Here is an 11,513-nt window from a genome sequence, read left to right as displayed (position 1 = left end):
GGGATAACATAGTTAAGAAAGGGGAAAAAAGCCTGCAGCCAAAGAGGAGTGAGAATATGTGAGAGCAACAGCCTTGCAGACAAGGACAGTGAGGAAGCAGGGCAGGAGGTGCTCCAGGCACCAGGGCAGAGATTCCCCTGCAGCCCATGGTGCAGACCATAGTGAGGCAGGCTGCGCTCCTCCAGCCCATGGAGGTCCATGCTGGAGCAGATCTCCACCTGCAGCCTGTGGAGGACCCCACGCCAGAGCAGGGGGCTCCTGTAGGAGGCTGTGACCCTGTGGGAAGCCTGCACTGGAGCAGGCTCCTGGCAGGATCTGTGACCCCATGGAGAGAAGCCCACACTGGAGCAGGTTTGCTGCAGGACTCGTGACCCTGCGGGGGATCAGCACTGGGGCAGTCTGTTCCTGAAGGATGAACCCCATGGAAGGGACCCACGCTGGAGCAGCTCATGAAGAGCTGCAGCCTGCAGGAAGTACCCACACTGGAGAAGTTTGTGGAGAATTCTCTTTGATAGAGAATTCAAGAGTAATATTGAGCCTGGGAAGAAGAGAGGGGTGGGTCAAGGTGTTTTTAAGATTTGGTTTCTCACTATTCTGCTCTGGTTTGGTTGGTAAGAAACTATTTTCCCCAACTCGAGTCTATTTTGCTCATAATGATAGTTAGTGAGTGATCTCTCCCTGTCCTTATCTTGACTCAGGAGCCGCTCTTTCTATTTTCTCTCCACTGTCTAGTTGAGGAGGTGAGTGGTAGAGCAGCTTTGGTGGGCACCTGGTGTCTAGCCAGGGTCAACCCACCATAGGACAGTGGTGATTTCAACACCCCGAACACCAAGCTGACAACAGCCATTTCTGCTGAAATAGGCAGTCTATCAAGAAACCTGTGTACAAAATCAGGAGCTGGCATCCCATTAAAGCCCACAGAATACAGGTGACTAAATCGTCGTCACTACTGGTGTTTCTAAAACTACCAGGCCAAAGCTGGGAGGGGGAGAAGAGACTCTATCCTACCTACTTAAAACAGTCAGACACTTTCTTCTTCACTGCCTTTTTAATGTAATTAAATTCTCAGGTAATGAGCATTGTGACAACACATTTTTGGCTCCTGTCCCCTATTCCCCTGGGGAGGGGTAATGTTTGACACCGCTGGCATTATTTTGAGTACTTTAATTTTAAGGAAAACAGCAAACCGAACCACTGGAGGGTTTAGCTTGTCCCTTTTCCTGGAAAATCAGACTGCAGGAGCCAGGAAACTTTGCAAGCTCCAGGATACAGAATTTCCAAGTACTTTTTGGGAGCTTGCAGGACATTGACTGGCCAGAGCAGCCTTGAGCAGTACATCCCCAGGAATGGAGCCCACCCCAGCCCCTCTACGCTGTCCCACCAGGCTGAGACCCTGAGCCTCCCAGCCAGTGCTGCCCCATGAATGTCTTTCCTGGCAATGGCCAAGGCAACACATGGCTGCACAGCAGCAGAGAGCAAGCCCAGCCAAGGCTTAGGCTGGTTAAAGCAGCATTAACTCTCACTTGGATTTCTGCATGGAAATCCAGCGGGTTAGCGCAGGGCAATGCTCTAGACAGTGGCTGATCCTTTGCTCTCACAGCCTGGCAAAGATCCAGCTCTGCAGAGAGCCAGCAAAAATGTTTCACGGGATCCCGCAGAGCAGGGGTAACACCACAGGGGTGTTATCCCCCTCAGCTTCTTCCTGCTGCCTGTGTTAATTGATGTAGCAGGCAGCAGGGCTCAGCTTATAATGTCACCCAATCACCCCCCACCCTGAGAGATCAGCTGGATCTGAATCCCTTCTGCTCGCAGTAGGGCCAGAGGAAATACAGATGGAAAAAACTATTAGACTATTTTGCTCATCTTCTGCCAGAGAAAGACTGCTCCCTGCAGTACACCGTGCCTTTTATTTTCCCCAAAGTTAAAAGCCTCTCTCTCTACTGAGTCTCCAAAGAAAACTCCTGAAAGATTTAAGATGAGTCCAATAAGCCTCTCTGTGCCAGTCCCATGAGTTAAAATGACATCAAGAAATATGAAACAGAGAGGAAAAACTTTGTCACAGAACTGGTCAAAACCTCCGCTTTATCATTTTCGTTTTTCCTGGCAGTAAAAAGGAACAGGCTATTTCAGCCATAAATGTTTGCTTGTTGTTTCATTCATTTGCTTTTTACCTTCTACCTTTCAGGCTAAATATGGATGTTGTGGAGGGAAGAAAGATTGCAAGAAACAACAAATGGAAGTGAAGTGCCAGGTGTCATTAAGTTAGTCATTAAGAAGTTTTTAAGGGCCAGATTTTTACAATGTGCCCGGAATCCAGCAGTTTCTAGTGAGAACAAGTACTCAGCACTTTCAAAAACTCCTGACCACTTCATATAAGTGCCTAAGTCCAAGAGTCCAGCTCTTCAGAAAGACTGGCTTTTCAAATAGTCACTCTTCCTCAGTAACCCGTTTGGAGATCACGAGTGCATGTCTATTGAGGAGAATAAGCACACGGGTCCTTCCCCAAGCCTTCATTTGCCTTGCAGAATATACAATGACACTGTTTAGAGGGCCAGTGCTAATATGCCCAGAGGATTCAGGGCATTTACACCAGTACTGAGAATATTCAGGGATCAGCTCCTTCTATGGCCTGGAGCTGCCCCCCATAGCCCCCCTGCACCAGCAGAGTGCAGCTGAACCAGGCAAAGACCTTCGCTTCTCTAGGAGCAGATGGGAATGAAAGAAGTTGAAAAGGCAAAATGCCAAATACTCTGACATCTCTGCAACTTTAACAGCGAGATTTCTCATCACCTCATGGAAACAAGCCTTCAGAGACTGCATCTCCTGCTGTTAAAGTGAATGTGGAAACTCCATTAGTTTCTATGGCATGGTGTCAGCCTCTTATATCCTGGCAGGGGAGAGGGAAAGGAAATGCTGTTCTCCAGTACGGAGCCGGATCTGCCTCTACTGGTTTTCTCCACCTTGCTGGGCATTCATGGGGCTGTGCACCGCCATGCATATTCATCCTGGCTGCTTTGCTTAGCAATACTCCTGTCAGTTAAGAGATGTCACTCATGAAGAAAGAATGCGAAAAGCCAGTTTATGTGCTAATATTGTTTTGGTTTTGATTAAGCCTGCTGTTAATCAAGCTCCCCTCGTCATGTCAGCTTCAGAATCAATATTCATACAATGCAGAAAAGCAGGGAAACTCACTAGAGCAGAAATTTTCACTGTTTTTCAAAAAAACCTGCTGTTTTCCTCTACCACTGCTCCCACCAGCCTGCAGTCCAGCCTGTAAACAGCCAAGATCTTGCAAGCCATTTGTATGCTTGAACAGACCTCAGAGGTGTTAGGCTCCCGGAGGCCCTTGACTGCTCTACAGCAGAGGTGCACTGGCACCACTGGAGCTGGCTTGATTGCATTGGGTGCCAAGCTTGCTCGTACATTTTACAATATACAGCAATGCACAGGGCAGTAGGAGGTCCTTGTGTTTCTTAAAGCTTCAGGGAAGATGACACCAAGGCACTGTGAGCTGCCACCTGCCAGAATGGAGAGCCAGCAGTCCCTGAATGCCAGTTCATCCTTTATGGAGATGTCAGTGTTTCACAGTCTTGCAGGGGCCTGCTCCCACGGATGAGTTTACTCCAGCCCTACCTCCACAGTGGTCCAGATCAAGATTATCTTGTGAACAGAGACATTTCTCTTTTGCTTAAATTCAGTCACATTCCTAATAAAGTTCCCTACATATATGAACCATATGTACAGGTTACCTCTATACTCACAAATTAAACAAACTCTTAAAAAGAGTTTTCCTCACCAAGCACCACCATTTGGAAAAGACTTATGTACAAACAACAAATCAGCTTATTATAGCTCATGTAGGCATCACACAGGGGCAAAAGCCAAGTGTTTCACAGTGAAAGCTGTTTCCCACACTCCTGGTGCTATCAGTAGTACCGAATCCAGTTAAAAGAAGGAATATATTAAAGATAGCACAGACACATGTGACAGATGTAGCATATGCAAAGTCCCCAAGAATAATTGCAGAACAAGTCAAACTATCCAGCACTTTCATCTTAAACTGTGTCTACAGTAAGGAGATGTTCAGGGTCTGTGTTTAGTATGAGAAAAGGGCACAGGGACATCATCATAGTAATAAACTCAATTAGTATACAGACTGATGATTTTTTTCATGCAGGCAATTTAACTCCAAAAAGAAAAAGAAATAGAGGCCAGACTTAAATATATGATGTGCTGCACAGGTTTTACATTGGATATCCTGGATTTACTTTAAGGACATTCTTTAGAGAATATTGATTGGGATTTTCAGGGGTGGCTGAATGACTTAAAAGGATAACTGCCATTGACTTGTTCTACTGTGCTATGGAATAAATCAATAAGGCTTGCTCTCCCTGAGCTATTTAGGGCAAAACCCAATAAGTTATTCAGGCACTGCAGCACCTAACTTTTGGGGCTTGGTCCTCACTCTGAAACCCATAACTGTAAATGTTGTCTCCTGGCCCCCCTCCTTCAACATGGGAGAGTCAGCCAGCTCAGAAAGGAGCTGGATGCTACGTAGGAAGCATGTTTGAATCCATGCTCTCCAAGCTGTCAAAGGCAGGACAGTGCTTAAGCTCAGTCTTTGTCCCTCAAAGTCTCTGTCACACCACTCTACTCACTGCCCTTCCAGACGGCTCTCTCCCCACTGAGCAGGGCACGCGCAAACAGCTTTTCTTCTTGGGGACCATAGGCTACAATCTTGATGGTCCAGTGCCTCTTGAGTTTTTTGCTTCACAGTAGTAGAACTTCAGTAGGAAAGAAAAGACTCTTCTACTCCGCGTGGTGTACTTAGGGCCCCCTCCTAGAAGACTGGAGATGTTGATCTAGCCAGTTTTAACACAGATGTAGGAGGTTTCATTAGATAACCAGGGAGGGGGACTAAGTCATTAGGCTAATCTGTTAGAGCTGGTGACAGCACTTGCCAGAATTGTAATTCAACAGGGAGGCACATTCCATGACATGTCAGGTATTTTCAAAGACCTACTCAGCAGGGTAGGTCCCTTTGAGGATCTAGGCTAAGAAATACATAGTTTCTGGTGTCCAGGTCAGGCCGGGAGGGGAAAAGGCATAAAGCAGTGACAAGGAGAGTTCAGATCATGCCTGAAAGCAGGAGGCAACCTTAACACAAGAAGGCATCTTGTATTTCTAGGTGCCACTGGGGCTAAACAGGAGCTCACTGCAGAATTCTTGGGCTAAAATTTTTGTATTTAAGTCACGACTCCATTTGGGTCTGTTACAGCTAATGATGTCCTTTATCGGTGCTATTTCTTATCCACTGCTGGCAATGTGTCCTGCAGCAGGGAAGTCCACATAAAGGTATTTAACATGCGAAGGAGTTACTACTCTGAGTCAGAATCTAACGCTTCGTAAGAGGATTGTGCAGGCAGTTATATGAGACCAATATGTTTGCAGTTTTGCTGACGCAAATAAATCCTGAAGTGACTCTGGTGACAGTATTCTGTGAGAAGGGAATAAAGAGAGCTTGCCAGAGCATCTGTATTTCCCTTGTGCTTTACAGAAAAGACATATGGATCTTCATAGAAAATTATAACTTCCTTGAACAATATAATAGGTAATTATATTCCTGACTTAGAAATTCTATAGTACACTGCATATAAAAACTCTCATTTGATGCTGCAGTTTTCTAGAGCGCCCTGTTAAATCTCTTTCTTTCATCCCTTTTAAAAACGCATTACTTCTACATCAGAGACCCGAGTTAACTCTTCTTGATCCCATCAGACCTATGTGCACCCGCTGCACCACATATTTTGGAAGAACCCCATCACCCTCAGAGAACAACAGCCCCATCCAGGAGCCGTGCAGCTGCATTCCCACAGCCCTTAGCCCGAGCCCATAGGCTCGAAGTACATACAGAGCGTCAGCTCAGCGCGAACACAGCCCCATGCCGTTGCTACAGCTGATTGCTCTGGGCAAGGCTGCACTGGGAAGAGCAGGCAGAGAGCTCAGGAAATTATCTGCCCGTCTCCCCTCCCCGGTCCTGGATTGCTGTAGCTGCTATGTTGGGTCCAAAAACTGCTCATGCCTGGGAAGATTTTGTGAGATGTGTTTGCCTTCCTCCTCCACACCCTTCCCAAAACACGAAAGTGGTCATTATTGATGCCTAGGCCTTGTATGAGGATGTGCTTTTTTCACAGCATTGTATAAACATGAACTCATTAAGAAAATACAATTATGTTTGTAATTAAAGTACCTGGAACCTTTTTAGGGTTGCTCCATTGTAACCCAAAAGTATCACATGCAATTTCAGTGATACTTGCTCAATGAGTATTAAAAAAATAATAGTGCCCTGAGGCTGAAAAAGTGGATGGTAAACTGCAGCTGCAAATTAATTAAAATAATCAAACAAGCCAAAGATAACTCCCATTGTAAGGGGGTTGCTTATAAAGGCCATGTTAATAGAGCATTTACCATCAGGGGTTGCTTGATTCCCTTTTAACAAAATATCTGTGATTACCTGATTAGCTGATCATTGTGCAGAGCATTTTGTTCTCAGTACAGTCAGGCAGCCAAGGAGAAGAGACAAGCTTTTACCATATAAGGCTTATTTATTTAAAATTTATAATTGACTTCTCTTTTTTTTATGGATGCATGATCCAACAAGCAGCTGACCTCCAACTACATACACTGCTTCTCCTCTTCCCAGCCTGAGATGAGCCAGTTCTCTGTCATACGCTTATCTTGGCAAGGTTACCATAATGATCTGAAATAAAGGTAAGAACACTGCTATGGATATGAGAAACTAACCTTTAATGGTTAGAAGCAGTCACCGTCCACTATGGTATTCACTGGTCATATGCCATCATGCTAGTGTTAAGACAACATACCAGCTGTGGTTCTGCCCCCACATGATATTATTGAAGAAATAAACTGGTTTAGTTTGATAATATCTGAGGAGGACAAAATAGGATCCACATTTTTTGCTGCTGCCCACATTCTTAAGGGCACTTCTTGTGCAGAAAAGCAACACTTGGGAATAAAAAGGTTCTTACAATATACTGGAAGGCCAATAAACTTGGAAAACTCAAAGAACACATGAAGACTAGACACCTCATGCATGTAACTGTATATTTATTTCTTTTTAAAGAACACTCCTTAAATGTATTGTAAGTCAATATACAAACTTGGTTTCACAGATTTATAATCCACTAAATAGCACAAAATATAATCCAGGTCGTCGGTTTCTTTCATCTGTGTGTGTGTGTCTGAGTATGTGCGTGCGTGCGTGCGTGCACGCATGCTGCTGGTGGTAGTGGTAACCCACCACGTGTGTTCAAACACAAGCCTGGGCTCCTCCTGACTTTCCCCTGGAGCAAGCCCAAGCCAGAGGGACACCCTGCTCTGGAAGACTGCGACTCTCTTGCCCATGAATCCCACTTCTTCAAGAGACAGGGTGGTGGAGCGCTCTGCCTCACCAGCAGGGCCATGGTCCTCCATCAGTGGGATAGGATGGGAGCCTCCCTTGAAGCTGACTCAGGTACCGCTGTAGGGAGTGACCAGCTGTGGTGCTCAAGTGCAAGAAAACCCCTTTTCTCCCTGCTCCGACACCTCTCTGACACTTCAGGGCACCTCTGAATGACAGCTACTCCCCACGGTCAGCCCTAGCGAGCAGGAGACTGCCGGGCCTTGGCGGGATGCCGCTTGTCCAGCCAGCGGGCCGGCTCCTCACCCAGCCCCGTGCGGCCATACGGGCCTCGCCACCCTGCTGCTGGACTCTTCCTCCTGGCAGCCAGCAGTGCCCTGGCCCCGTGCCTGGTAGCACAGCAAACCTCGCCTGTCCCGGTGAGTTACACAGACAGCACCAGTGATGCACATATTTACATGGGGTGGAATGTTTTCCCATAGCTTTTTAAAGGAATATATAGATCAACATGTTCACATAAGACCAAATACTTTTAATATATTTATAACTGTTTTATAAAGCTTTGAAAAAACTCACAATAGCACATTGTTTTACTTTAATGCTTTACGGTACTATCAGTTTAAAATCACAATCAGCACTTAAGTTATAGTCAATCCGGCAAACGAGACAAAAAAAATTACAAGAGTTAAGAACTGACTGATACATCCTTTATCTTTTTTTTTTTTTAACTAATGCATAAGTGCAGAATAAGATAAGATACTCTAGTTTAAATATCTTGTTTTACAATATACATTTTGTTCTAATTACGCAACAGTAAATCCCATGCTTCACATAGAAAAGCAATCCACAACATTAAGAAAAAAATTTACAATTTATGAAACAAAGTAAATAAATATTAGTATTACAGAATCAGAGCTGTACATAAAAGCTGTTCAGTTTTAATCATATAAAAATATGTTTTAGTGCAACCTCACATATATTGATGCTGTTTTGCTTTACATCATTTAGATCCAAGTGTCCAAAAAAGGAAAGAAATTACATTTATTACAAAGCAGATACACAAATTCTAAAATATGTACAAATTACTGCTAAAAAAATGCTTATAAGAATATAAGCAAAGTAAAGAAAAGGCACAAACATCTGTACAGTTTAAAAGTACCAGACCCAATAAGAATTTCAAATTTAGTTTTGGTCAGGCTCATGATGACTTGTTATTTTATCTAATTCTTTTGATATAACAAAAGTATATATAATAGCAAACTACTGTAACTTAGAACAGGCATGCTGTAAAGTTGAATACTTCTTCTATCTCTAGAAAAAAAAAAAAAAAAGAAGGAAGTGGGGTAAATGTATGGGTGAAAGTCTCCATGCATCTCAGATCAATGCGGCCTGCTCTTCTCAGATGACAGCTCTTTTCTTTCCTGTGTGCTTGATGGGGGGTCGCTCCTGCTGTGAAAGCCCAACTGCCGGACGTCCACAAAGCTCTTGCTGTAAAAGGTGGGATGCGCTAACGCAGTCTGTGATGTACCAAAACTGTCCTGTTCACCACCGTGCAAGTCAGGATGGGTGGCTGAGGCACAGGGCTGGCCCGGCTCAGATCCACTAAAGTGTTTAATGCTAAAATGTGCACTTTCTAAGGGTTTCTGGTGAGGCTCAGAAGGCCTCTGCAGCTGCTCCGCCCCATGCAGAACGGCTTCTTCTGTGGCGATTCGCAGAGAGGCTATGGCTTTTGTACAAGTCTGTATGTTCTCCTCCTGCTCCCTCTCGGTAGCTACAACACTGTCCTCTGACGTGCTCTGCGCCAGCAACAGCAGTGAAGAGGAGGGCGCACTGGAGGGAGCGGTGAGGTGCAAGCTGTGCGGAGAGGTACGTTTCTCGTGGTGCTTAGAAATACTATACGATTCTTTTGTAAGGATTTCTGCAGTTCCCCGTTGCTTATCCTCAGAGCCCTCCCTCTGCAGGGCCAGAGTGGACGGAGAATGTAAACCTGAAAGGGCCACTGGTACTGAATGGACCATCTGAATACCACCGATAGGCATCATGGGGATGGGTGCTCGGATCTGTTGCTGGGAGTGTAGTGGAAGATGACTGAAGACGTAGTCGCTCGGACCTTCGGGGAACTGGCTAGACCTGCGGTGCTCCATGCCTCCTTTTTCTCCATATACATTGAAGTAAGGCCCCTGAGACAACCCCCTTCTCTGTAACCAGAAAAAAACAAAAGAAATGTCAGCACTGCTACTAGCAAAATTCCTGTCCAGCTGCCAAACCACCTATCTGCTTTCCTGTCTAACACAGCCTCCCATTCATGCAGCACCTTTCATTCAGATAGATCCCAAAGCATTTGGAAAACTCCACTAATTGCTTATCCAAAACACAGAGCTGGTTTTGCTTAGCTCAGCCCCACAGGGCTCATACCTCTGAGGTGAAAGGCTAGTTAAGTGTTCAGCAATACAATGCAGCAATTTAGGCCAGGAAGTGAAGAGCATTATATTCAACTGAAACTGTAGAGAGAATCTGGGGTAGATAGAGTTTCATTCCCCAGGAGAAATTTGGCCAGGAGATCCATCTGGCCCTCTCTTTTAGAGGACTGTGCAAACCGTGCTGGTATTGGCAGTCCACACTGGGTATCAACACCTTGTTGCAGAGAAATACACATCCAAACACTCCCTGCTCACCACTGCTGCTGAGCAGCATGGGAAAAATCTGACTGTAGGTATGTACTTTCTGCCTGCTGAAAGACCCTGTTCTGCAGCCTCAGAGAAGGTACTCGCTCCCCACCAGCTTTACCCAATCCTTGATGAAATGGGATGGGCATTTCCACGGGAGTTCAGGACCAATTATGACAATGCCATTATGGCAATGGAGCACCATTCTGGCCTATCTATTTGTAATGTAAACAATAAATAATAACAAAAGCACAGACATAAGCTATGAGTGAAAATGATGGTTCTGTGGCAGGGAGATTCACCACTCATAATGCGATTGAGAAGAATGAGGGATTTTGTGATTGCTAATAAAAACCATTCTCACAATATTGACATTCTCAGTGCCTTCCCATTAGTCCCTGCCTTGGAAGAACAAATAGCTCCATCTCCACCCAGTGTTAAATGTGCCCTGGGCTTTTGGGTTTCTCTTTTTTTCATTCTTAACTTTTAAAATTTGTTTTCCATCCAATGAATAAGTATCATTTATTGCTGACCAGAGGAATAACGATGACAGAAGTGCAGGATGACTTCTTCATAATTATGTGTGGGATTTGGCCACATAACTCTCAGGGACTCCCATACAAAATTAAATGAGTGAAAATGCTTATCTTTGCTCTGCAAATTGTCCAGACACCTATCAATTGCCCCACAGCTGCACTGCTACCACAGACTTGGTGTGGCAGCCTGAGGACTGCACTGCTAAATGCCAACGCATTTAAGTGGCAGCACTTCACTGCTGGGAAATCCTAGCTCTCCAGGCATTAAGCAACCTCTTGACCCCATCCTGGGGAACTGGTTTAAGGGGAAATTAAAGATTCAGTTTCTGTGCTACCCAGGGGCTCAATCTCACTGTGCTCAGATGCTTTGTCTGGTTTGATATAAATCAAAGCTGAGACAGGAAGGGTGACCCATAATCATCATACACAAACTTAAGAGATGCTATTATTCAGAGGCTAATCTATGTTGGGAATTGTCCTATTCAGAAAGTGAGACACTTGAGTCTCATAAAAGAGAAACTGTCACAAGAAAGCACAGTGACAGCACATTATACAGCTGAATTGGGGAAAATTTACAGAATAAACTGCAGTTACCAAGCCACAAGACATAGTTCACCTACCCTGCCAGTCCTTCCTATCACTAACCTCACCTCTGCACAGCTGCTTGCCTCCTTTTTTAGCCCCTTCTCTGGTCTGTCAAGCTGTTTTTGTCATACTGTCCTCTCAGCTGTTTCCTAAGCCATGACATTTATCACCATTGCATCTGATGTGAAACTGGGCTAAGGGAAATAGAGCAAAAGCAACCCAAAAAAAAAAAAAAAAAAGAGAGCAAAACTCATCAAAGAACAAACTTAGTCACACAGAAATCTCTAACTGAGGAAGACACTGACT

At 44.9% G+C, this 11,513-nt stretch overlaps 1 protein-coding gene across 6 annotated transcripts in view; it reads right to left on the bottom strand.

The window, feature by feature from the left end:
• Positions 1-7,931: 7,931 nt before the first annotated feature.
• HIVEP2 (HIVEP zinc finger 2) overlaps positions 7,932-11,513 on the bottom strand; it is a 140,470-nt gene continuing 136,888 nt past the window's right edge. For all 6 annotated transcript variants that reach the window (XM_080616410.1, XM_080616411.1, XM_080616407.1 and 3 more), the window contains one exon: positions 7,932-9,618. In XM_080616410.1, coding sequence (XP_080472536.1) covers positions 8,800-9,618 — 819 coding nt within the window. In that variant the 3' untranslated portion in view covers positions 7,932-8,799. The remainder of the gene's footprint in view (positions 9,619-11,513) is intronic.

Source organism: Psittacula echo (genome assembly GCF_963264785.1).
Source record: "Psittacula echo genome assembly, chromosome: 4".
Lineage (NCBI taxonomy): Eukaryota > Metazoa > Chordata > Aves > Psittaciformes > Psittacidae > Psittacula > Psittacula echo.
This window is presented reverse-complemented; position numbering and strand designations above follow the sequence as displayed.